The following is a 27,629-nucleotide window of genomic DNA, read 5'->3' as shown; positions in this document are numbered from 1 at the left end:
TTACCATAAGAGATAAATTGTGTGCTGTACAATAGGAGAGCCGGGTACGAAACTGTCCATTACTATTCTGTACCGGGGGACAGTACAGGAATCGGGTACCTATTAGATAATATTAATTGAAAAGGGAAATTAAAAGGCAAAAAAAATATGTCGGCAAATAAAGATGGAGACGGTGGATGGAAGAGCTTTCTGTGGAATACGGAAAGGAAGGAATTTCTAGGACGCACTGGTGGCAGTTGGTGTAAGTACATACATCTGTAATAAACTACTTTTAATCGACGCTTTTCTGGAAATTAACTCGAGGATAAGAATGATACGAGTTGTAACCCTGTTGTTTCCGTGTATTGTCAGAGTAATGTAACGGCACAGAGAGTCCCGACTCTCTGTATTTCCTGATTGAGAGATACAGCACCTGTTTGATTGGACGGAGCATGCTGTGTAGTGAAATTCACTTTTCAATGGAAACATTACAGGAGAAACACAGAGAATGAATTAAACGTGATTTATAAACAACTACATCTGTAAAATAACCGTATAACCCATTGATGGAATACGATTAAAATAAAATGTAATGAAAATTAGTACTGTCTAAAAGGCAGTTGAAATATATTCAGCCTTTTAGGTCAAGTGAACGTTAATAATGTTCCTATTCGTTATTATTCGTTTAACCCGGGTCGATCGTGTACAGCGAAAGCTAGAGTCGGTGTCCTTTGCCAAAGAGGTCATTTTGAAGGACATCATTTACATTATATGGTGGCAATCGGGAGTGTTGGATTGCAACTAACATGTGCTTGTCTTGCCAACATGGTATGCTTGTTTCTGCTGTCACATAGTTAGCCTGATTGGAGAAAATTGATAAGAGTTGGTAAATAGGAATTGCTTTCTTTCTCTGAACAAAATAATGTGCCAAATGACAGGGGGACATCCATTACCTCGGTAATTAGCTCTTTTATCCCAATACAGTTAGTTTTTAAAGGAATCAGGGTTCAAGGTTAGCAGTCAAGGTGATCGGGCCTTTTCGCCTGAAACTGATGTCATTGTTTTGGACCGAGAGATTGTAATGTAAAATGAAGCCAACAATGAGCATTGATTTACCAATGAGACACTTTCTTGTTCAACTGGTGAGTTTGCAACACTGTAACACAGACATTATCTCTACATTTTTTTGCCCAGTATTCGAGTGGGAGACTGTTGCAGCAGGGAGCTAGTTTATCTATTGGCAACATTTCGTTTATTTTTTATATTTTTTATCTAGGCGCTTTTTGTACATAGAAAGATCATGTCACGACTCACATGCTCGGTTTCTGTAGGACCACCCCTCCCCCACAGACAACTTTGTTTCTTTTAGCAGCTACTGGTAACAAGTTGTTGCTTAAATCAATTCCTCGAGTTCACATAGGTAGGGCGATTATTACGGTAGGCTTTCACAATACGAGCACAAATAAAGACAGATTGTACGCTCTAGTAGGGCACACAGTTACAAGGCAATGGTCAACGGTTGTCATTTGTTTCCTGAATGCAGCCAGACTATTTTGGTAACGCAAAGAGCGCCTGTTCACTGATAAGTGTTGGTTTATCTCTCGAAACAGTTGCTGTTCTCTGAATTCATTTCTAGAATTCAGAAGCTCAATGAAGTAGCTTGCTACGTTTTGAAAGTCCCAAGGTTTCTGGCGTGTAGCCTTTGTTTGCGTAGCCTGCATATCGCGCACGATATTATCAAGCGCACGTCGAGTCACATCGATGTGGTTGTTACAGCCTGGTCTCATGGACTGTCATAACATAGTAAATTTAAATCCGGGACTGTAAAACTAGTATGATATGGTTACATAAGACAGATGGTTACTTGAGGCAAAAAACCGAATGTCGGATGGGTGGGTGTATAACGCCAGCATCTAGCAACCCAAAGGTAGCGAGTTTGAATCTCATCACAGACAACTTTAGCATTTTATCTACTTACTTCTTTTTCAGCAACTTAGCATGTTAGCTAACACTTAACTCTTTAACCTAACTCAAACACCCTAGCCTAGCTAGAATTCGTAACATATCATACGAAATGGGCAATAGACATCCACAAATTAGTACATAGTGTAAAATATCACAAGAAATGGAATTTCGCAGATTTACGTACAGAATAATACAAAAAGCTCTGAGACCAGGTTGCAGCGGTTATTGCTCAGGATAAAGCCTTCCAAGGTTGGCTGTGCAGCACCATCTCATTTTCGCATCAAATCACAATTGGTCATCATCAAAAATGGTAGGAATTAGCGACTACTGTAGGCTACATTGATTCAGGTCTTCATTTAGTGACACTTGTATCCAACGACGATGTAATAACCCCTATACTGACGGCTACCCAGTGTCTATAGTCTTTTGAAAGGTAAGCACGAAATAGGACAATTCTGATAATCTCAGCAATCTCTGTGCTGCTTGTCTCGAGAAATGTGAGAACGTGCCTGAGTTGTCCATTCACAACATGAAGCCATGCCTGCCTGCCTGTCTACCCTGCTGCTCTGGGGGGAGGGGGGGTAGACCGAGCTGAGAGAGGTTATCACAAGGACTGGAAGGCATTCAACAAGTCTCCTATTGGCCAATTAGATCACATTCACTCAGTGGTCCGATGGCTCTTTATTACAAGAGAGCGAGAAAACGACAGCGGTCTGAATTTAGCTATTCCCCCTGAGCTTCCACACAATATGCGGTCGTAGGTAAGAAAAACACAGATTTGAGAGACTAAAATTAATTGGACTTTGGAACAGGCCTATAGGGCTCGCCAGCTTGTAGTCCCGATGGCTCGTTGCTCAAAGCCTACAGGGGAAATGAATGCAGCTTTTGGAGGTTGTTTTGGATAACACGGTCTGAGGTTAACAGGTTTCGGAGATCCTATACGTTTTGTTCTATGAGATAATATAAGTCAGTTTATTTATGAGATAATATCAGTCAGCTTGATGAGCCTACTTACTTAACTATCTCCTGTTTCTGTTGTGATGGTTCAGCTTGATGTACAGTACACTTCCTGGACAGGACACTAGTCTATCACTGGGCCTTACCCCTGGACAGGACACTAGTCTATCACAGGGCCTTACCCCCGGACAGGACACTAGTCTATCACAGGGCCTTACCCCTGGACAGGACACTAGTCTATCACTGGGCCTTACCCCTGGACAGGACACTAGTCTATCACAGGGCCTTACCCCTGGACAGGACACTAGTCTATCACAGGGCCTTACCCCTGGACAGGACACTAGTCTATCACAGGGCCTTACCCTTGGACAGAACACTAGTCTATCACAGGGCCTTACCCCTGGACAGGACACTAGTCTATCACAGGGCCTTACCCCTGGACAGGACACTAGTCTATCACAGGGCCTTACCCCTGGACAGGACACTAGTCTATCACAGGGCCTTACCCCTGGACAGGACACTAGTCTATCACAAAAGTGACGTTAGCTGATGAAGATGATCCCATAGAACAATGTATCAGAACTCCTAAACCTGTTTACCACAGACCTTATTTTCAGCGTTTATGAAAACAAAATAAAAACATATGTTTTAACCAATGAGCCTCCGTTAATAGAGCCCCACAGTGGAGGTGTCATAATACCCATAAAACCTAGCGGTCAAACAGGGAAATGGTTCCAATCGTTTTTCCACCATAAATTTTTCCCAAGGGGAATTTTAGAAACTTAAAATAAGATCTGTGTTTTGTGTAGTCTTACCTTGGCATGACGTTTTGATTGCCATGTAAGTCTCTCTAGGACAAGGTGACTTTTATCAATATATCCGGCTCTATTCACACTCAGTTTAAAAAAATGCTAATTCGCCTCAAAGAAGACATCATGCAAGACTTCAAAAACCCTGCCAGCACCTGCACCTCATCTCTAGCAGACACCTTTACTAACAGGTATTGTGTCAATTTAAAACTTGCACATGGTATTTGTAGTTCTTTATGATAGCCACATTAGCAGGTAATTAGCATTTCATTTGGGGGGGGATAAATACAGGCTAATATATTGATAAAAGTCACCTTGTTCAAGAGATTTACACGATTATCAAAATGACACGCCAGGGTAAGTCTACACCAAACACAGCCCTTATTTGAAGGGTTTCTAAAATCCCCTTTGGGAAAAATGTATGGTGGAAAAACGATTGGAACCATTTCCTTGTTTGACCACTAGGTTTTATGGGTGTTATGACTCATGCATACAAAAATACAGCCATGGTCACCTTCGATGCAACTGGTTTGCATCTCTCTCTCACCCCAGAGCTCACTGCCATGGTTACCGCCAGTCAATCAGTCTCTCTCTCTCACCCCAGAGCTCACTGCCATGGTTACCGCCAGTCAATCAGTCTCTCTCCCTCACCCCAGAGCTCACTGCCATGGTTACCGCCAGTCAATCAGTCTCTCTCTCTCACCCCAGAGCTCACTGCCATGGTTACCGCCAGTCAATCAGTCTCTCTCTCTCACCCCAGAGCTCACTGCCATGGTTACCGCCAGTCAATCAGTCTCTCTCACCCCAGAGCTCACTGCCATGGTTACCGCCAGTCAATCAGTCTCTCTCTCTCTCACCCCAGAGCTCACTGCCATGGTTACCGCCAGTCAATCAGTCTCTCTCCCTCACCCCAGAGCTCACTGCCATGGTTACCGCCAGTCAATCAGTCTCTCTCCCTCACCCCAGAGCTCACTGCCATGGTTACCGCCAGTCAATCAGTCTCTCTCCCTCCCTCTCACACACACACGCACCCAGACACTGTTGCACTGTGAAGTTATTCTGCTCAAACAATGCACTAGTGAAAGTGTTTCCTGTAGATTGTTTAGTCACTGGATGTTTTGTTGTGACCCAAGGTTAAGGGCAGCAGGGTTGATTTACAATTGGCCATCCTGTCACCTTCACATGCAGGGAGAGAAAGTAACATGTCTTGCCACACCTGTCTCTGCCTGCCTGACTGCATGGCGCCATGTGATGTGTGTGTGTGTGTGTGTATGAGTTTGGGGATGTTTGTAAATGAGGCTGATAGAGGAGAGGGACTGGTAACCGTCCACAACAAGCCAGAGTGACTCATCCTGCTAGTCTAGAAGTGATGTTGCCCTCCGTTACTATTGCATCATGGGAGGGAGACAAGACTAATTTCAACACAGCATATGGAGTAGAGTAGAGAACAGTAGAGTGGTGTAGAGTGGAGTAGAGTAGAGAACAGTAGAGTGGTGTAGAGTGGAGTAGAGTAGAGAACAGTAGAGTGGTGTAGAGTAGAGAACAGTAGAGTGGTGTAGAGTAGAGAACAGTAGAGTGGTGTAGAGTAGAGAACAGTAGAGTGGTGTAGAGTAAAGAACAGTAGAGTGGTGTAGAGTAGAGAACAGTATAGTGGTGTAGAGTAGGGAACAGTAGAGTGGTGTAGAGTAGAGAACAGTAGAGTGGTGTAGAGTAGAGAACAGTAGAGAGGTGTAGAGTAGAGTGGTGTAGAGAACAGTAGAGTGGTGTAGAGTAGAGAACAGTAGAGTGGTGTAGAGTAGAGAACAGTAGAGTGGAGTAGAGTAGAGAACAGTAGAGTGGAGTAGAGTGGAGTAGAGAACAGTAGAGTGGAGTAGAGTAGAGAACAGTAGAGTGGTGTAGAGTAGAGTGGTGTAGAGTAAAGAACAGTAGAGTGGAGTAGAGTAGAGAACAGTAGAGTGGTGTAGAGTAGAGTGGTGTAGAGTAAAGAACAGTAGAGTGGAGTAGAGTAGAGTGGAGTAGAGTAGAGCACAGTAGAGTGGTGTAGAGTAGAGAACAGTAGAGTGGTGTAGAGTAGAGAACAGTAGAGTGGTGTAGAGAACAGTAGAGTGGAGTAGAGTGGAGTAGAGTAGAGAACAGTAGAGTAGAGTAGAGAACAGTAGAGTAGAGTAGAGAACAGTAGAGTGGAGTAGAGTGGAGTAGAGAACAGTAGAGTGGAGTAGAGTAGAGAACAGTAGAGTGGTGTAGAGTAGTGAACAGTAGAGTGGTGTAGAGTAGTAACAGTAGAGTGGTGTAGAGTAGTGAACAGTAGAGTGGTGTAGAGTAGAGAACAGTAGAGAGGTGTAGAGTAGAGTGGTGTAGAGAACAATAGAGTGGTGTAGAGTAAAGAACAGTAGTGTGGTGTAGAGAGGTGTAGAGTAGAGAGGTGTAGAGTAGAGTGGTGTAGAGTAGAGTGGTGTAGAGAACAATAGAGTGGAGTAGAGTAGAGAACAGTAGCGTAGAGTGGTGTATAGTAAAGAACAGTAGAGTGGTGTAGAGTAGAGAACAGTAGAGTGGTGTAGAGTAGTGTGGTGTAGAGAGGTGTAGAGTAGAGAACAGTAGCGTAGAGTGGTGTATAGTAAAGAACAGTAGAGTGGTGTAGAGTAGAGAACAGTAGAGTGGTGTAGAGTAAAGAACAGTAGAGTGGTGTAGAGTAGAGAACAGTAGAGTGGTGTAGAGTAGAGAACAGTATAGTAAAGAACAGTAGTGTGGTGTAGAGAACAGTAGAGTGGTGTAGAGTAGAGAACAGTAGAGTGGTGTAGAGTGGTGTAGAGTAAAGAACAGTAGAGTGGTGTAGAGTAGAGAACAGTAGAGTGGTGTAGAGTAGAGAACAGTAGAGTGGTGTAGAGTAGAGAAGAGTAGAGTGGTGTAGAGTAGTGTGGTGTAGAGTAAAGAACAGTAGAGTAGTGTGGTGTAGAGTAGAGTGGTGTAGAGTAGTGTGGTGTAGAGTAAAGAACAGTAGAGTGGTGTAGAGTAAAGAACAGTAGAGTGGTGTAGATTAGAGAACAGTAGAGTGGTGTAGAGAACAGTAGAGTGGTGTAGAGTAGTGAAAAGTGGAGTGGTGTAGAGTAGAGAACAGTAGAGTGGTGTAGAGTAGTGAACAGTAGAGTGGTGTAGAGTGGTGTAGATTAGAGAACAGTAGAGTGGTGTAGAGAACAGTAGAGTGGTGTAGAGTAGTGAAAAGTGGAGTGGTGTAGAGTAGAGAACAGTAGAGTGGTGTAGAGTAGTGAACAGTAGAGTGGTGTAGAGTAGTGAACAGTAGAGTGGTGTAGAGTAGTGAAAAGTAGAGTGGTGTAGAGTAGAGAACAGTAGAGTGGTGTAGAGTAGAGTGGTGTAGAGAACAATAGAGTGGTGTAGAGAGGTGTAGAGTAGAGAACAGTAGCGTAGAGTGGTGAAGAGTAGAGAACAGTAGAGTGGAGTAGAGTAGGGAACAGTAGAGTAGAGAACAGTAGAGTGGTGTAGAGTAGAGAACAGTAGAGTGGTGTAGAGTAGAGAACAGTAGAGTGGTGTAGAGTAGAGAACAGTAGAGTGGTGAAGAGTAGAGAACAGTATAGTGGTGTAGAGTAAAGAACAGTATAGTGGTGTAGAGAGGTGTAGAGTAGAGAACAGTAGCGTAGAGTGGTGAAGAGTAGAGAACAGTAGAGTGGAGTAGAGTAGGGAACAGTAGAGTAGAGAACAGTAGAGTAGAGAACAGTAGAGTGGTGAAGAGTAGAGAACAGTAGAGTGGTGTAGAGTAGAGAACAGTAGAGTGGTGTAGAGAACAGTAGAGTGGTGTAGAGTAGAGAACAGTAGAGTGGTGTAGAGAACAGTAGAGTGGTGTAGAGTAGAGAACAGTAGAGTGGTGTAGAGTAGAGAACAGTAGAGTGGTGTAGAGAACAGTAGAGTGGTGTAGAGTAGAGAACAGTAGAGTGGTGTAGAGTAGAGAACAGTAGAGTGGTGTAGAGAACAGTAGAGTGGTGTAGAGTAGAGAACAGTAGAGTGGTGTAGAGTAGAGAACAGTAGAGTGGTGTAGAGTAGTGAAGAGTAGAGTAGAGAACAGTAGAGTAGAGAACAGTAGAGTGGTGTAGAGTAGAGAACAGTAGAGTGGTGTAGAGTAGAGAACAGTAGAGTGGTGTAGAGTAGAGAACAGTAGAGTGGTGAAGAGTAGAGAACAGTAGAGTAGAGAACAGTAGAGAGGTGTAGAGTAGAGTGGTGTAGAGAACAGTAGAGTGGTGTAGAGTAGGGAACAGTAGAGTGGTGTAGAGTAGGGAACAGTAGAGTGGTGTAGAGTAAAGAACAGTAGAGTGGTGTAGAGTAGAGTGGTGAATGTTCTGTAGTAGTGTATGTGTAGGGGAGGGAATGTTCTGTAGTAGTTGTGTAGCAACAGGAGTTGTATCTACCCTGGCATTAACAGCAGAGAGAGGTTCTGTAGTAGTGTAGGGGATATTCTGGAGTAGTGTAGGGGATATTCTGTAGTAGTGTAGGGGATATTCTGTAGTAGTGTAGGGGATATTCTGTAGTAGTGTAGGGGATATTCTGGAGTAGTGTAGGGGATATTCTGGAGTAGTGTAGGGGATATTCTGGAGTAGTGTAGGGGATATTCTGGAGTAGTGTAGGGATATTCTGGAGTAGTGTAGGGATATTCTGGAGTAGTGTAGGGATATTCTGGAGTAGTGTAGGGGATATTCTGGAGTAGTGTAGGGGATATTCTGGAGTAGTGTAGGGGATATTCTGGAGTAGTGTAGGGGATATTCTGTAGTAGTGTAGGGGATATTCTGTAGTAGTGTAGGGGATATTCTGGAGTAGTGTAGGGGATATTCTGGAGTAGTGTAGGGGATATTCCGGAGTAGTGTAGGGGATATTCTGGAGTAGTACTAGTAACAGGAGTTGTATCTAGTCTGGCATTAACAGCAGAGAGAGGTTCTATAGTAGTACTAGTAACAGGAGTTGTATCTACCCTGGCATTAACAGCAGAGAGAGGTTCTATAGTAGTACTAGTAACAGGAGTTGTATCTACCCTGGCATTAACAGCAGAGAGAGGATTAACAGGCTGTGGAAGTTACGCTGAAGTTTACAGTCAATTCAGAGGAAGTTAAACCGTAGAGAGATTTAGTTAGTACCAGGAAGATTAACACTCTTATGCCACTCACAAAGATTTAGACTGTCTTCGTAATTAAATAAATACTTGAATGAGTTCTCATATTGGATCATAAGCACTTATAATGACAGCATAAACTTAGTTTAGATAAGCAAATATTTGGTTGTTTTTGTTCAGCTATTTTGAAAGTGATTTTTATAGACATGTCCATTAGTTACTGAGCTGTGGTGGCAAAGGAGGACACGTTGAATTAGATGAATCTCAATCACCAATATATCCCTATAACCCTCAAATATCATCTATGGTTAAATAACTGAACTGTTGTTGTATTTTGATTGCTATTTGAATTCTAGCCAGCCACGCCACACCATGCATGGCTCAGCACATTCCTAGTCACTAGAGTTACTCAGCCCTTCAAACCCCCAGATGTCTTCCATTCAGCGTCCTGTCAGGCTAATGTCTCAGGTGTTCTTCCTGGAGAGGGAAGTTTCCCTGGAATTTCCAGTTAGAATCAATTCAGGCAACATGGGGGGGGCCTGGCAGGCAACATGTTCAAGGGGGCTGGCAGGCAACATGGGGGGCTGGCAGGCAACATGTTCAAGGGGGGCTGGTAGGGTGAATCTGTATAATGATGGGGGATACAGGATTATTGTTGACACCCATTCACCATGTTAGATCTGCTAAAACAGGACATGCATATCACTACGCCGTCTACTACTAATCTGTCTGTCTATTTGTAACGAATCCCTTCTGTCTTTCTCTCCACAGTTAAAATCTTGTTGTTCTACCTGATCTTCTATGGATGCTTGGCTGGGATTTTCATTGGGACCATCCAGGCCCTGCTGCTAACCCTTAGTAACTACAAACCCACCTACCAGGACAGAGTCGCCCCACCAGGTAAAGACTGCTCTACTCCCCTTATACTGATTTATACTGCTTTATGTTGCTTTATACTGCTTTATACTGTGTTATACTGCTTTATACTGCTTTATACTGCTTTATACTGCTTTATACTGCTTATACTGCTTTATACTGCTTCATACTGCTTTATGTTGCTTTATACTGCTTTATACTGCTTTATACTGCTTATACTGCTTTATACTGCTTATGTTGCTTTATACTGCTTTATACTGCTTTATACTGCTTATACTGCTTTATACTGCTTATACTGCTTATACTGCTTTATGTTGCTTTATACTGCTTTATACGGCTTATACTGCTTTATACTGCTTATACTGCTTTATACTGCTTTATGTTGCTTTATGTTGCTTTATACTGCTTTATACTGCTTTATGTTGCTTTATACTGCTTTATACGGCTTTATACTGCTTTATGTTGCTTTATACTGCTTTATACTGCTTTATACGGCTTTATACTGCTTTATGTTGCTTTATACTGCTTTATGTTGCTTTATACTGCTTTATGTTGCTTTATACTGCGTTATGTTGCTTTATGTTGCTTTATACTGCTTTATGTTGCTTTATACTGCTTTATACTGCTTTATACTGCTTATACTGCTTTATGTTGCTTTATGTTGCTTTATACTGCTTTATACTGCTTTATACTGCTTTATACGGCTTTATACTGCTTTATGTTGCTTTATACTGCTTTATACTGCTTTATACGGCTTTATACTGCTTTATGTTGCTTTATACTGCTTTATACGGCTTTATACTGCTTTATACGGCTTTATACTGCTTTATGTTGCTTTATACTGCTTTATGTTGCTTTATACTGCTTTATGTTGCTTTATACTGCTTTGTTGCTTTATGTTGCTTTATACTGCTTTATGTTGCTTTATACTGCTTTATCTTGCTTTATGTTGCTTTATACGGCTTTATACTGCTTTATACTGCTTTATGTTGCTTTATACTGCTTTATGTTGCTTTATACTGCTTTATGTTGCTTTATGTTGCTTTATACGCCTTTATGTTGCTTTATACTGCTTTATGTTGCTTTATGTTGCTTTATACGGCTTTATGTTGCTTTATACTGCTTTATACTGCTTTATGTTGCTTTATACTGCTTTATGTTACTTAATGAAATATCCTTTTGTGATTGTATTAAGTGTGATTTCCATCAGAAGTTAATTGAAGGGATAAGATGTGCTCTGAAGGTGGTAGAGATTGAGGAGTTATACAGCGTCTTCAGAAAGTATTCAAACCCCTTGACTTTCTTTTCTCATTTTGTTACGTTACAGCCTTATTCTAAAATCATAGTTTTTTCCCTCATCAATCTACACACAATACCCCATAATGACATCACAATACCCCATAATGACATCACAATACCCCATAATGACATCACAATACCCCCATAATGACAAAGCAAAAACTGTCTTTTGGAAATGTTTGCAAATTTATTAAAAATAACTAAAATATCTTAGTTACATAAATATTCAGACCCTTTACTCAATTCTTTGTTGAAGCATCTTTGGCAGTGATTACAGCCTCGAGTCTCCTTGGGTATGATGCTACAAGCTTGGCACACCTGTATTTGGGGAGCTTCTCCCATTCTTCTCTGCAGAACATCTCAAGCTCTGTTAGGTTGGATTGGGAGCGTTGCTGCACAGCTATTTTCCGGTCTCTCCAGAGATGTTCAATCGGGTTCAAGTCTGGGCTCTGCCTGGGCCACTCAAGGACATTCAGAGACTTGTCCCAAAGCCACTAGTTTGTTTTCTTGGCTGTGTGCTTAGGGTCGTTGTCCTGTTGGAAGGTGAACCTTCACCCCAGTCTGAGGTCCTGAGTGCTCTGAGCAGGTTTTCATCAAGGATCTCTCTGTACTTTGCTCCGTTCATCTTTCCCTCGATCCTGACTAGTCTCCCAGTCCCTGCCACTGAAAAACATCCCCACAGCATGATGCTGCCACCACCATGCTTCACCGTAGGGATGGTGCCAGGTTTCCTACAGACGTGACACTTGGCATTCAGGCCAAATATTTCAATGTTGGTTTCATCAGACCAGAGAATCTTGTTCCTCATGGTCTGAGAGTCCTTTAGGTGCCTTTAGGAAAACTCCAAGTGGGCTGTCACGTGCCTTTTACTGAGAAGTGGCTTCCGTCTGGCCACTCTACCATAAAGGCCTGATTGGTGGAGTGCTGCAGAAATGGTTGTCCTTCTGGAAGGTTCTCTCATCTCCACACATGAACTCTAGAGTTCTGTCAGAGTGACCATTGGGTTCTTGGTCACCTCCCTGACCAAGGCCCTTCTCCGATTGCTCAGTTTGGCTGGGCGGCCAGCTCTAGGAAGAGTCTTGGTGGTTCCAAACTTCTTCCATTTAAGAAACTTTTTGGTTCCCTTTCCCAGATCTGTGCCTCGACACAATCCTGTTTCTGAGCTCTACGACAATTCCTTCAACCTCATGGCTTGGTTCTTGCTCTGACATGCACTGTCAACTGTGTGACCTTATATAGACCGGTGTGTGCCTTTCCAAATCATGTCCAATCAATTGAATTGACCACAGGTGGACTCCAATCATGTTATAGAAACATCATGGATGATCAATGGAAACAGGATGCATCTGAGCTCAATAGCAAAGGGTCTGAATACTTATATAAATAAGGTATCTGTTTTTGTATTTTTAATAAATGTGCAAAAATGTATCACTCGTTTTCGCTTTGTCATTATGGGGTATTGTGATGTCATTATGGGGTATTGTGATGTCATTATGGGGTATTGTGATGTCATTATGGGGTATTGTGATGTCATTATGGGGTATTGTGATGTTATTATGGGGTATTGTGATGTTATTATGGGGTATTGTGTCTAGATTGATGAGGAAAATGTTTATTTAATCTGTTTTAGAATCAGGCTGTAACGTAACAGAATGTGGAACAAGTCAAGGGGTCTGAATACTTTCTGAATGCACTGTATAAAATCTTCAGATCTTTAATCATGACACTGCTTGCGTTGTTCTGTTGGCTCAGTGGAACGAAAAAAATTTAATGCCATTCTAATTGAAAGATTATAGCTTCTGTAGTAAATGTGTTTTTACAGAGAACATTTATACTGTGGACATAAATGGAACCACGATTAAAACACATAGGCATAGTAAGTAGCTGTATAATGTATGACAAATCATCTTGAAACTTGAAACACAAGCCTAGATATATGTAAGAGAATATTTGAATGGGCTTTTATCAGAATCTACCATAATACAGTGTACCATCTAAACCCCTGTGAAATATATTTTCCTGAACCCAAAATATTGTATTTTCAGCTGTTAGAAGTTGGTGTACAAAACCGAGAGTAAAAACGCAAAAACAAAACGTAAGATCGGGAAGCATAGAAATAGTGCAGATAGAACAGATCTACTGCATCTTAGACTTGATTTCAATGAGAACGCCAGATCTATAACGCACATTTCCATGTGAATTTGGTCAGGTCGTCCATAACATGTTGTTATTACGGTGGGTGAAGGGTTGTGGCTACTTTTCCCCTTTATGTTGTCTTACTTCCAAGGTTTCTGTAAAAACCTGCTCCTGAACCCCTCCTCCTCCCCACTGAAGGTCCCTCTGACCTCAGACAGCTGCGGCCATTTTGTCCTTCACTCTTCCTCCCCCCTCCCTCCCTGCCAGCCAGCTTCCCTCCTCAGTATTCAGCTCTGGGAAACACAGTTTTTACTGGGACTCGACCGCCTGTCTGTTCATAAACACATCTTTGGGATTGGGTTTTCACACACTGCGTGTGCATGGCAGCTCATCTGAGCCTGTACTCCTGTATGTGGTACAGATGTAGGATCTTAATTTGAGCCAGTTTGCTACAGCAGGAAAATAATCCTGCAGCAACAGGAAATGTGGAGTATAATTAATGGACATTTTTGTAGGGGTTGCTCCATCTTTTTATATGGGAAAATGAAGTCAAATGGATATTCAAACTTTTTAAACCTCAAATACACTACAAATTTTCCTGCAACAGGGTGATCAAATTACGATCCTAAATCTGTACATTCCCTGGAAATGGCAGAGAATCAACCCTTTAAGCCTGGTGAAATGATTTCTGTAATCTTTTGAGGGCACGTTGAAAGAGTCGAAACAGCCTGTTGTTTGAGAAGTTACTGCTGCTTCCTTAGTCTGGCTGGGAGTACGTTTGGAAGCTGTCTGTCTGTCTGTCTGTCTGTCTGTCTGTCTGTCTGTCTGTCTGTCTGTCTGTCTGTCTGTCTGTCTGTCTGTCTGTCTGTCTGTCTGTCTGTCTGTCTGTCTGTCTGTCTGTCTGTCTGTCTGTCTGTCTGTCTGTCTGTCTGTCTGTCTGTCTGTCTGTCTGTCTGTCTGTCTGTCTGTGTCTCTGTCTGTCTGTCTGTGTCTCTGTCTGTCTGTCTGTCTGTCTGTCTGTCTGTCTGTGTCTCTGTCTGTCTGTCTGTCTGTCTGTCTGTCTGTCTGTCTGTCTGTCTGTCTGTCTGTCTGTTTCTCTCAGGCTGTATTGGCATGGGAAACATGTTAACATTGCCAAAACAAACAAAAGTGAGAAGAAACAATTTTAAAAATGAACCGTAAACATTACACGTTTCAAAGAAACATTTTAAATGTCATATTACGTCTCTATACATTTTAAATGTCATATTACGTCTCTATACGTTTTAAATGTCATATTACGTCTCTATACAGTGTTATAGTGATGTCAAATAGTTAACGTACAAAAGGGAAAATAAATAAACATAAATATGGGTTGTATTTACAATGGTGTTTGTTCTTCACCGGTTGACCTTTTCCTTGTCACCCAATAGATACGGGAGTTTATCAAAATAGTTTTTACTCTCTCTTTCTCTGTGCCAGGGCATCTCTCCTAGCCCTACCTACCCTGCCTGTGCCAAGGCCTGTTTGCACAGCACATGCTGTCATCTAGGTGGTATTTTTAGCAGCCATTGTAAAAGACTGGCTTCGTGCACATTGGCCTGTTTGCCTGTCGGCCATTTCCCCCTCCAAAGCTGTTGACTGTCAAAGGCCGCCCTGCGCCGCGAGGCAGCAGAAACCACATGAGTAGGTGTGGAGTGTCCTGAGCTGAAGTGACTTTCCATTGGTGGCCACATAAAGGAAGGAGACGGCAGCTAGAGTTTAGAGAGCCAACGTCCTGGCTCTCATTCTGAGGATAAAAGTTTCCATTGTGAGTGAAGAGCACGTGAGGCTTGGTTGAGTAGGTGTGGGGGGAGGGGGGGGAGACTTACACAAGCCCTGGCTGGAAGTAAAATCAACTTGACTGTAACACATGACGTATGTTTTGAGTAGCTTTAAGCTTTAAGACGTAAACGGTCGGTTTTCATTGAGTTCTTACGCAATAGACACTGAATGAGGATTCATATTTGGATGTTGAGGAAAGAGCGTGGTGAAATAAACACAATGTTTCCTCTCTCTCTGTCTCTCTCTCTCTCTGTCTCTCTCGCTCTCTCTGTCTCACGCTCTCTCTCTCTCTCTCTCTCTCTCTCGCTGTGTTCATGCCACGCCTAGCTGTGACCCTGTAGTGTGCACCAGGGCTGTCAATCTGTGGAAAATTACTGCCACAGTTTACATAGAGTTCCCATCGGAAGAGGACTATTAAACACCGAAGGGGGCCGGGCTTTTATGATTTTATTAACCCAAAACGGAAAGGAAATAATGGTTAACCATCATTTAACGCTAAAAATGAATGTTGATTTTAATCTGAAAGTAAGTCAGTTAATTCAGGATTCTATATGTTTGTTACGTTGGTATGTAGTGTTTTGGAGGGTGGTACAACACAGTTTGCGTTCCAGTAGACCTTTGAGGGGCCATTTATAATCCTGTTAAGTGTGTTCTCCAACCAGCAGGTCTCAACTCAGACTGATTCATCAACTCATTCTATGGTTATACCAGTATCTTATCTTGGGATCTTTACTCCAGTCTGTCAAATTTGTAAAGCGCTTTTCACTTAGACGGAAATCACAAATCTCCTGACATGTCTCATCTGTGTTCTGTATCATCCATACTGACCCAGTGTGTTGTCTATCATCCATACTGACCCAGTGTGTTGTCTATCATCCATACTGACCCAGTGTGTTGTCTATCATCCATACTGACCCAGTGTGTTGTCTATCATCCATACTGACCCAGTGTGTTGTCTATCATCCATACTGACCCAGTGTGTTGTCTATCATCCATACTGACCCAGTGTGTTGTCTATCATCCATACTGACCCAGTGTGTTGTCTATCATCCATACTGACCCAGTGTGTTGTCTATCATCCATACTGACCCAGTGTGTTGTCTATCATCCATACTGACCCAGTGTGTTGTCTATCATCCATACTGACCCAGTGTGTTGTCTATCATCCATACTGACCCAGTGTGTTGTCTATCTACAGGTCTATCATCCATACTGACCTAGTGTGTTGTCTATCTACAGGTCTATCATCCATACTGACCTAGTGTGTTGTCTATCTACAGGTCTATCATCCATACTGACCCAGTGTGTTGTCTATCATCCATACTGACCCAGTGTGTTGTCTATCATCCATACTGACCCAGTGTGTTGTCTATCTACAGGTCTATCATTCATACTGACCCAGTGTGTTGTCTATCATCCATACTGACCCAGTGTGTTGTCTATCATCCATACTGACCCAGTGTGTTGTCTATCTACAGGTCTATCATCCATACTGACCCAGTGTGTTGTCTATCATCCATACTGACCCAGTGTGTTGTCTATCTACAGGTCTATCATCCATACTGACCCAGTGTGTGTGTCTATCTACAGGTCTATCATCCATACTGACCCAGTGTGTTGTCTATCATCCATACTGACCCAGTGTGTTGTCTATCTACAGGTCTATCATCCATACTGACCCAGTGTGTTGTCTATCTACAGGTCTATCATCCATACTGACCCAGTGTGTTGTCTATCTACAGGTCTATCATCCATACTGACCCAGTGTGTTGTCTATCTACAGGTCTATCATCCATACTGTCCCAGTGTGTTGTCTATCTACAGGTCTATCATCCATACTGACCCAGTGTGTTGTCTATCATCCATACTGTCCCAGTGTGTTGTCTATCTACAGGTCTATCATCCATAGTGACCCAGTGTGTTGTCTATCTACAGGTCTATCCCACACCCCACGCTCTGAGAAGTTTGAGATCTCTTACAACGTCAACGATGTGGAGACGTATCTGAAATACACCAAGAGCATCAAGGACTTCCTGGAGATGTACGATGAGGAGAAGCAGACCGACCAGAACAAGTACGAAGACTGTGGAGGCAAGTACAGACTAGTAGAAACTAGTAGACACTGGTACAGACGAGTAGACACTGGTACAGACTAGTAGACACTGGTAGAAACTAGTAGACACTGGTACAGACTAGTAGACACTGGTACAGACTAGTAGACACTGGTACAGACTAGTAGACACTGGTACAGACTAGTAGACACTGGTACAGACTAGTAGACACTGGTACAGACTAGTAGACACTGGTACAGACTAGTAGACACTGGTACAGACTAGTAGACACTGGTACAGACTAGTACAGACTAGTCGACACTAGTACAGACTAGTCGACACTAGTACAGACTAGTAGACACTAGTACAGACTAGCTGACACTAGTACAGACTAGTCGACACTAGTACAGACTAGTAGACCCTGGTACAGACTAGTAGAAACACTGGTACAGACTAGTAGACACTGGTACAGACTAGTAGACCCTAGTACAGACTAGTAGACCCTAGTACAGACTAGTAGACCCTGGTACAGACTAGTAGACCCTGGTACAGACTAGTAGACACTGGTACAGACTAGTACAGCCAAGTAGAAACTAGTTCAGACTAGTAGAAACTAGTTCATACTAGTAGACCCTGGTATAGACTAGTACAGACTAGTAGACAATGGTATAGACTAGTACAGACTAGTAGACCCTGGTACAGACTAGTACAGACTAGTTAGGGTTATGCTGTGTCTGGGGTATTAATGTACCCTGTTAGGGTTTAGTTATGCTGTGTCTGGGGTATTAATGTACTAATGTACCCTGTTAGGGTTTAGTTATGCGGTGTCTGGGGTATTAATGTACCCTGTTAGGGTTTAGTTATGCTGTGTCTGGGGTATTAATGTACCCTGTTAGGGTTTAGTTATGCTGTGTCTGGGGTATTAATGTACCCTGTTAGGGTTTAGTTATGCTGTGTCTGGGGTATTAATGTACCCTGTTAGGGTTTAGTTATGCTGTGTCTGGGGTATTAATTTACCCTGTTAGGGTTTAGTTATGCTGTGTCTGGGGTATTAATGTACTAATGTACCCTGTTAGGGTTTAGTTATGCTGTGTCTGGGGTATTAATGTACCCTGTTAGGGTTTAGTTATGCTGTGTCTGGGGTACTAATGTACCCTGTTAGGGTTTAGTTATGCTGTGTCTGGGGTACTAATGTACTAATGTACCCTGTTAGGGTTTAGTTATGCTGTGTCTGGGGTATTAATGTACTAATGTACCCTGTTAGGGTTTAGTTATGCTGTGTCTGGGGTATTAATGTACCCTGTTAGGGTTTAGTTATGCTGTGTCTGGGGTATTAATGTACTAATGTACCCTGTTAGGGTTTAGTTATGCTGTGTCTGGTGTACTAATGTACCCTGTTAGGGTTTAGTTACTGGTCTATATTGTCTGCTCAGGTGACTGATCTAATTGGTCTCTCTGTGCCTGTAGCATTACCTGAATCGTACAGGGACCGTGGTGAGCTGGAGAGTGACCTTGGAGCGAGGAAGGCCTGCAGGTTCAAGCGGACCTGGTTGGGACCCTGTGCTGGTCTGGATGGTCACGACGAAAACTTTGGCTTCAAGGATGGGAAACCCTGTTTGATCGCCAAGCTCAACAGGATCATCAACTTCCGACCAAGGGTATGTATACCTGCCCCACGCTAAATTAGTTTATACCATTGATTAAGCTTGGTTAACGTAGAAGTCAAGTCTTGTGTAATTTGGTCAGCTGTGTGATTCACTTCTGGGTCCATACGTGTCCGATATTGAGAGTTCCAGCAAAAACGAAGTCTCTACCCTCGCAAGGAAACTCTCAGCCAAAAACGAAGTCTCTACCCTCGCAAGGAAACTCTCAACCAAAAACGAAGTCTCTACCCTCGCAAGGAAACTCTCAACCAAAAACGAAGTCTCTACCCTCGCAAGGAAACTCTCAACCAAAAACGAAGTCTCTACCCTCGCAAGGAAACTCTCAACCAAAAACGAAGTCTCTACCATCGCAAGGAAACTCTCAACCAAAAACGAAGTCTCTACCCTCGCAAGGAAACTCTCAGCCAAAAACGAAGTCTCTACCCTCGCAAGGAAACTCTAAACCAAAAAACGAAGTCTCTACCCTCGCAAGGAAACTCTCAACCAAAAACGAAGTCTCTACCCTCGCAAGGAAACTCTCAACCAAAAACGAAGTCTCTACCCTCGCAAGGAAACTCTCAGCCAAAAAACAGTCTCTACCCTCGCAAGGAAACTCTCAGCCAAAAACGAAGTCTCTACCCTCGCAAGGAAACTCTCAACCAAAAACGAAGTCTACCCTCGCAAGGAAACTCTCAGCCAAAAACGAAGTCTCTACCCTCGCAAGGAAACTCTCAGCCAAAAACGAAGTCTCTACCCTCGCAAGGAAACTCTCAACCAAAAACGAAGTCTCTACCCTCGCAAGGAAACTCTCAACCAAAAACGAAGTCTCTACCCTCGCAAGGAAACTCTCAACCAAAAACGAAGTCTCTACCCTCGCAAGGAAACTCTCAACCAAAAACGAAGTCTCTACCCTCGCAAGGAAACTCTCAACCAAAAACGAAGTCTCTACCCTCGCAAGGAAACTCTCAACCAAAGACCCCCCCCTTTATGATTCGTGTCGGCGCACACCAAGCATTCAAGGTGAAGCCGCCGTTTAGGCACCGCCTTCACCCAGTCCTGATACGTCTAGATAACCAGTGAGGAAAACCCCCAAAACTGAACTACTGCTGCTCGAACATCACGCATCCCATTCAGTCCCGGAAGACTCTTCGGTCCACACGCAGAATAACTTTTTTATTTATTGATTTATTTGAGGTTTCCTTCAATTTCCTGTGGTAGACACAATTCAGATTTTAGCCTCCATGTATGCTAAACTGAATGTGCCAGAACACAGGTCCTCCAGACCTGAAACACAGCCTGTATCAACAGACCCTCCAGACCTGAAACACAGCCTGTATCAACAGACCCTCCAGACCTGAAACACAGCCTGTATCAACAGGCCCTCCAGACCTGAAACACAGCCTGTATCAACAGACCCTCCAGACCTGAAACACAGCCTGTATCAACAGACCCTCCAGACCTGAAACACAGCCTGTATCAACAGACCCTCCAGACCTGAAACACAGCCTGTATCAACAGACCCTCCAGACCTGAAACACAGCCTGTATCAACAGACCCTCCAGACCTGAAACACAGCCTGTATCAACAGACCCTCCAGACCTGAAACACAGCCTGTATCAACAGACCCTCCAGACCTGAAACACAGCCTGTATCAACAGACCCAGACCCTCCAGACCTGAAACACAGCCTGTATCAACAGACCCTCCAGACCTGAAACACAGCCTGTATCAACAGACCCTCCAGACCTGAAACACAGCCTGTATCAACAGGCCCTCCAGACCTGACCAGCCTGAAACACAGCCTGTATCAACAGACCCTCCAGACCTGAAACACAGCCTGTATCAACAGACCCTCCAGACCTGAAACACAGCCTGTATCAACAGACCCTCCAGACCTGAAACACAGCCTGTATCAACAGACCCTCCAGACCTGAAACACAGCCTGTATCAACAGACCCTCCAGAGCCTGAAACCTGAAACACAGCCTGTATCAACAGACCCTCCAGACCTGAAACACAGCCTGTATCAACAGACCCTCCAGACCTGAAACACAGCCTGTATCAACAGACCCTCCAGACCTGAAACACAGCCTGTATCAACAGACCCTCCAGACCTGAAACACAGCCTGTATCAACAGACCCTCCAGACCTGAAACACAGCCTGTATCAACAGACCCTCCAGACCTGAAACACAGCCTGTATCAACAGACCCTCCAGACCTGAAACACAGCCTGTATCAACAGACCCTCCAGACCTGAAACACAGCCTGTATCAACAGACCCTCCAGACCTGAAACACAGCCTGTATCAACAGACCCTCCAGACCTGAAACACAGCCTGTATCAACAGACCCTCCAGACCTGAAACACAGCCTGTATCAACAGACCCTCCAGACCTGAAACACAGCCTGTATCAACAGACCCTCCAGACCTGAAACACAGCCTGTATCAACAGACCCTCCAGACCTGTATCAACTGAAACACAGCCTGTATCAACAGACCCTCCAGACCTGAAACACAGCCTGTATCAACAGACCCTCCAGACCTGAAACACAGCCTGTATCAACAGACCCTCCAGACCTGAAACACAGCCTGTATCAACAGACCCTCCAGACCTGAAACACAGCCTGTATCAACAGACCCTCCAGACCTGAAACACAGCCTGTATCAACAGACCCTCCAGACCTGAAACACAGCCTGTATCAACAGACCCTCCAGACCTGAAACACAGCCTGTATCAACAGACCCTCCAGACCTGAAACACAGCCTGTATCAACAGACCCTCCAGACCTGAAACACAGCCTGTATCAACAGACCCTCCAGACCTGAAACACAGCCTGTATCAACAGACCCTCCAGACCTGAAACACAGCCTGTATGAATATATTAACCGAAGAAGATAATACAACAGTGCTTATTGGTCTGGGTTAGGCTAATATAATAATACTGTTGGGTCTATCTGGGTTAGGCTAATATAATAATGCTGTTGGGTCTATCTGGGTTAGGCTAATATAATAATGCTGTTGGGTCTATCTGGGTTAGGCTAATATAATAATACTGTTGGGTCTATCTGGGTTAGGCTAATATAATAATGCTGTTGGGTCTATCTGGGTTAGGCTAATATAATAATGCTGTTGGGTCTATCTGGGTTAGGCTAATATAATAATACTGTTGGGTCTATCTGGGTTAGGCTAATATAATAATGCTGTTGGGTCTATCTGGGTTAGGCTAATATAATAATACTGTTGGGTCTATCTGGGTTAGGCTAATATAATAATACTGTTGGGTCTATCTGGGTTAGGCTAATACAATAATGCTGTTGGGTCTATCTGGGTTAGGCTAATATAATAATGCTGTTGGGTCTATCTGGGTTAGGCTAATATAATAATACTGTTGGGTCTATCTGGGTTAGGCTAATATAATAATACTGTTGGGTCTATCTGGGTTAGGCTAATACAATAATGCTGTTGGGTCTATCTGGGTTAGGCTAATATAATAATGCTGTTGGGTCTATCTGGGTTAGGCTAATATAATAATACTGTTGGGTCTATCTGGGTTAGGCTAATACAATAATGCTGTTGGGTCTATCTGGGTTAGGCTAATATAATAATACTGTTGGGTCTATCTGGGTTAGGCTAATACAATAATGCTGTTGGGTCTATCTGGGTTAGGCTAATATAATAATGCTGTTGGGTCTATCTGGGTTAGGCTAATATAATAATGCTGTTGGGTCTCTCTGGGTTAGGCTAATATAATAATACTGTTGGGTCTATCTGGGTTAGGCTAATATAATAATACTGTTGGGTCTATCTGGGTTAGGCTAATATAATAATGCTGTTGGGTCTATCTGGGTTAGGCTAATATAATAATGCTGTTGGGTCTATCTGGGTTAGGCTAATATAATAATACTGTTGGGTCTATCTGGGTTAGGCTAATACAATAATGCTGTTGGGTCTATCTGGGTTAGGCTAATATAATAATGCTGTTGGGTCTATGGGTTAGGCTAATATTATAATGCTGTTGGGTCTATCTGGGTTAGGCTAATATAATAATGCTGTTGGGTCTATCTGGGTTAGGCTAATATAATAATGATGTTGGGATCATATGGGTTAAGCTAATACGATAATGCCGATTGGTCTGCCAGGGTTAGGTTAAGGTGATAATGCTGATTGGTCTGTCTGGGCTCGGTTAATACGATAATGCTGACTGGTCTGTCTGGGTTAGGTTAATACGATAATGCTGATCGGTCTGTCCGGGTTCGGTTAATACGATAATGCTGATTGGTCTGTCAGGGTTAGGTTAAGGTGATAATGCTGATCGGTCTGTCTGGGTTAGGCTAAGGTGATAATGCTGATCGGTCTGTCTGGGTTAGGCTAACATGATAATGCTGATTGGTCTGTCTGGGTTACGTTAAGGTGATAATGCTGTTGGGCTGTCTGGGTTTTGTTTTAGCCTCCAACCAACAATGCCTCCGTCCCTGAAGCCGGCCAGAGCAGAGTCCAGACCAACGTTATCCCCATCCACTGTCAGAACAAGGTACGCCTGGCACGGGACTGGGAAGCATATCATATAGACGACATCCAAAATGGCACCCTTTCCCCTATATAGTGCACTGTCATTTTGACCAGGGCCAATAGGGTTCTGGTCAAAAGGGTGCCATTTCTGATACAACCATACAATTAACTTGTTGTTCCCTTACAACACGCTGTCAGGGATAAATGCTATGCTTGTTCTCTGCATGTGCTTTTTAGTCCTGCTAGATTTAGGCTATATTCAATTGTAATATAGAACTAGTTTATACCTTAGGAAAAATATCCAACACTGTGATGTCATTCTCCACAGAGAGAGGAGGATGCTAGCAAGATTGGTGAGATCAAGTACTACGGCATGGGCATGGGGTTCCCCCTCCAGTACTACCCCTACTATGGCAAGCTGCTGCACCCCAATTACCTACAGCCTCTGGTGGCCATCCAGTTTACCAACCTCACCTTCAACGAGGACCTGCGTCTTGAGTGCAAAGTGTATGGAGCGAACATTGACTACAGCGAGAAAGATCGCTACCAAGGACGATTTGACGTTAAGTTCACCATCACCAATTCATGACCTCAGAAAAACATACTGTTATCTTCCCACATTTCAAAACAAGATGATTTAGAAAAAAAAAAAAAGTTATATTAAAACCACGACTAGTCTTGGAACAAACTTTCATAATATACGGGACCTAGAGTCAATCTGTGTGCATTACACTGGCTTCCTGCATAATGTCTAGGGTTAGAATGTACATTACAGGAAGAGTAACAATAGCAACATATTTATTCTACTGTAAATGAGAAGTCCCTGAGCCATGGGACATGTTCATCTCTTACTGTAAATTGCAATTCCACTACTGATATGTAGCGAGCAGTGTTTCTGTCTGTCCCCCTAAGTATTCTGCCTAATGTGGTTTCTATATATGTTTGGAGTGTCCAGTACAGTAGTGGCATACAGTGGTCCTTTCCAAGCCATGTTGTAATTTCTGTTGTCTTATGTCAGTAAGCTTTAGTGGTCCAAGGTGTGTTTGTGTTTTAATGTGAGTGTGTGGATATGTGTTAATGTGCTCTTACTAACTGTAAATACTGGCATGGTACGCTCTGATCTCCAAGTCTGTCAGTAAACGGATGCACTCCCTGGAATGCTTTTCCTGTGTCTTCTTGAGTTGATTGTGGGACAATATTTCTACAGTACTCTTTTTCTCTTTGCATCAACTTTAATATGGGACAGAGGGTTTAATGAAATGTCTTGTTTGATACTCCTCTCTATGTTCAATGCTTCTCCTCCTCTCTCTATGTTCAATGCTTCTCCTCCTCTCTCTATGTTCAATGCTTCTCCTCCTCTCTCTATGTTCAATGCTTCTCCTCTCTCTATGTTCAATGCTCCTCCTCCTCTCTCTATGTTCAATGCTTCTCCTCTCTATGTTCAATGCTCCTCCTCCTCTCTCTATGTTCAATGCTTCTCCTCCTCTCTCTATGTTCAATGCTTCTCCTCCTCTCTCTATGTTCAATGCTTCTCCTCCTCTCTATGTTCAATGCTCCTCCTCCTCTCTCTATGTTCAATGCTTCTCCTCTCTATGTTCAATGCTTCTCCTCTCTATGTTCAATGCTTCTCCTCCTCCTCTCTATGTTCAATGCTTCTCCTCCTCTCTCTATGTTCAATGCTTCTCCTCCTCTCTCTATGTTCAATGCTTCTCCTCCTCTCTCTATGTTCAATGCTTCTCCTCCTCTCTCTATGTTCAATGCTCCTCCTCCTCTCTCTATGTTCAATGCTTCTCTCTATGTTCAATGCTTCTCCTCCTCTCTCTATGTTCAATGCTCCTCCTCCTCTCTCTATGTTCAATGCTTCTCCTCCTCTCTCTATGTTCAATGCTCCTCCTCCTCTCTCTCTATGTTCCAATGCTTCTCCTCCTCTCTCTATGTTCAATGCTTCTCCTCCTCTCTCTATGTTCAATGCTTCTCCTCTCTATGTTCAATGCTTCTCCTCCTCTCTCTATGTTCAATGCTTCTCCTCTCTCTGTTCAATGCTTCTCCTCTCTCTATGTTCAATGCTTCTCCTCCTCTCTCTGTTCAATGCTTCTCCTCTCTATGTTCAATGCTTCTCCTCCTCTCTCTATGTTCAATGCTTCTCCTCCTCTCTCTATGTTCAAAGCTCCTCCTCCTCTCTCTATGTTCAATGCTTCTCCTCCTCTCTATGTTCAATGCTTCTCCTCCTCTCTATGTTCAATGCTTCTCCTCTCTATGTTCAATGCTTCTCCTCCTCTCTATGTTCAATGCTTCTCCTCCTCTCTATGTTCAATGCTTCTCCTCCTCTCTATGTTCAATGCTTCTCCTCCTCTCTATGTTCAATGCTCCTCCTCCTCTCTCTATGTTCAATGCTCCTCCTCCTCTCTCTATGTTCAATGCTTCTCCTCCTCTCTCTATGTTCAATGCTTCTCCTCCTCCTCCTCTCTCTATGTTCAATGCTTCTCCTCACCCTCCATGTAGTCTAGAGCAGTGTTTTGTGTCTTGCAGCAGGCAGGGAAGACTATCTTCCTTCCTCCTCCATGGAAACACTGACAGCAACTCTTTGTTTTTTAAAACCAACCCTTTTATTTGCTGGAGACATCACATGACGTGGTGTAACTTTCTAATGAATGTTATTCATTTTCATGGTGGAAGAGTTTTATATTTATGCAGTTGTATAATTTTTTTTTCCGCAGGAAAAAGTGTAATGTATGGATCCGATACCAAAGTCGCTGGTCAAAAAGTTAGAATATCAGAAGCAATGCAGTACCCTGTGTAATAGGAGGTTTTGTTGGTGTAAAAGTGATCAATGTTGAACATCCGGACACTCATCAGGAGTCCATCTGGGTAAGACCTTAAAGACAAATAAATGGAGAAATGATCCCGTGGTCAATGTCTCTTTTATTTTAATACAGACTCATGGAAATGGAATGTGCATTTATCTTCATCCATCCAAAATCTTGAAGAAATATTGGACCTGTTGAAAGGGAAAATGAACAATTATGAATCTCTGAAAAATGACAATTCTCCTAAAATCCTAGTTTAGAAACAGGATTACTGTAACTAAAATATTACATTGATAGATAGCTTTTTAAAATGAGGTGGCCTATCCCAGACAGCATATGCTTAGGTTGAGTTATAGTAGAATAGTAGTAGTAAGAAGTAGGGAGAACGTGCATTTCATGGCTTATGAAAGTGTTGACAGCGCTGAGTAACAACGTGTTGACAGTGCTGAGTAACAACGTGTTGACAGTGCTGAGTAACAACGTGTTGACAGCGCTGAGTAACAACGTGTTGACAGTGCTGAGTAACAACGTGTTGACAGCGCTGAGTAACAACGTGTTGACAGTGCTGAGTAACAACGTGTTGACAGCGCTGAGTAACAACGTGTTGACAGCGCTGAGTAACAACGTGTTGACAGTGCTGAGTAACAGCGTGTTGACAGTGCTGAGTAACAGCGTGTTGACAGTGCTGAGTAACAACGTGTTGACAGTGCTGAGTAACAACGTGTTGACAGTGCTGAGTAACAACGTGTTGACAGTGCTGAGTAACAACGTGTTGACAGCGCTGAGTAACAACTTGTTGACAGCGCTGAGTAACAACGTGTTGACAGTGCTGAGTAACAACTTGTTGAAATCTCACAGTAACGTCGTCTCTTTCAAGGTTTCTGTCTATGGTTCAAGGAAACTGTGCAGACATGGTGATCTGAGCTATCTGATTGGCCAGCGGTAGGTGCACTTTACTTGCTCTCTGGGCATGCTGGGTAGTCAGAGTTCTACCTTCAGATACAGGAAATGAGGGCTGGTCGATATGGCCAGAATATCATATCATTTGATGTTTTTGCTTTATGAGTAGTGTGTGACCCGAGGGTGGCAACACATATATATTCTAAGTGATTTTCAATGGGTCTTTCTCCATTCTGATTGGTTTATACTGTTCAATTCAACTCCAACCACAAAGCATTTCCTCCAGTCATTTGAGATCATTTCCACACTGCCACGATATGAACAAAAAATACCAAGGCCTTCTTAACCAAATGTTGCAATTGCGATTTAGATTAAAACACTTGGGTGAACTTTTGGAATCATGGAAATACAATGTTAATTAGATTTCTAGTTAGAATATGAATACAGTGTTTGACATAACAACGAATGAAAATGCCATGGACAGAGTTATTGTGACAGGGTAGGAACCAAAGTGATGTTCAGTGTTTCCTAGGGGGACCCTATAATCTTTGGCTACATTAAATCTTTATTCATATAGCCAACATGTTCATTCTTTGCCTATTCCTCTTTGATTTAGAAGATACTGTTGCACAAACAACATGCTGATTTGGGCCTCCACCAGTACTGGTGTCAGGCTGTACTAGCGAGCTACGTTTGCTCTGACTCAGTACTTTTATTAGCTAGTTAGCATTAGTAGCTAACACGATTTAGCTTAACTTGCTAAGAAAATACAAGCTAGCAGTTTG

General features: G+C 43.0%; 2 protein-coding genes across 4 annotated transcripts in view; one reads left to right on the top strand and one right to left on the bottom strand.

Annotated features, from left to right (window-relative positions):
* atp1b1a (ATPase Na+/K+ transporting subunit beta 1a) lies at positions 1-24,299 on the top strand. The gene is made up of 6 exons (XM_042322829.1): positions 1-241; positions 9,592-9,720; positions 16,870-17,025; positions 18,453-18,643; positions 23,076-23,159; positions 23,466-24,299. The coding sequence occupies exons 1-6, from the start codon at positions 148-150 to the stop codon at positions 23,724-23,726; spliced, it is 915 nt and encodes a 304-aa protein (XP_042178763.1). The 5' UTR covers positions 1-147; the 3' UTR covers positions 23,727-24,299.
* Positions 24,300-25,797: 1,498 nt separating this feature from the next.
* nme7 (NME/NM23 family member 7) overlaps positions 25,798-27,629 on the bottom strand; it is a 124,765-nt gene continuing 122,933 nt past the window's right edge. For all 3 annotated transcript variants that reach the window (XM_042322826.1, XM_042322828.1, XM_042322827.1), the window contains one exon: positions 25,798-26,135. In XM_042322826.1, the coding sequence (XP_042178760.1) occupies positions 26,103-26,135 (33 nt within the window). In that variant the 3' untranslated portion in view covers positions 25,798-26,102. The remainder of the gene's footprint in view (positions 26,136-27,629) is intronic.

The sequence above is a fragment of the Oncorhynchus tshawytscha genome, linkage group LG06 (genome assembly GCF_018296145.1).
Source record: "Oncorhynchus tshawytscha isolate Ot180627B linkage group LG06, Otsh_v2.0, whole genome shotgun sequence".
NCBI lineage: Eukaryota > Metazoa > Chordata > Actinopteri > Salmoniformes > Salmonidae > Oncorhynchus > Oncorhynchus tshawytscha.
Note: the sequence above shows the minus strand (reverse complement) of the source record. Positions and strands in the feature narration are given on the sequence as shown.

What these genes read in the sequence shown, in the direction of transcription:
- atp1b1a (XM_042322829.1), top strand. Translation starts at nt 148, where the DNA reads ATGTCGGCAAATAAAGATGGAGACGGTGGATGGAAGAGCTTTCTGTGG. An exon ending in ACGCACTGGTGGCAGTTGGT is followed by an intron (nt 242 to 9,591) that starts GTAAGTACATAC and finishes TTCTCTCCACAG; the next exon opens with TTAAAATCTTGTTGTTCTAC. An exon ending in GGACAGAGTCGCCCCACCAG is followed by an intron (nt 9,721 to 16,869) that starts GTAAAGACTGCT and finishes GTCTATCTACAG; the next exon opens with GTCTATCCCACACCCCACGC.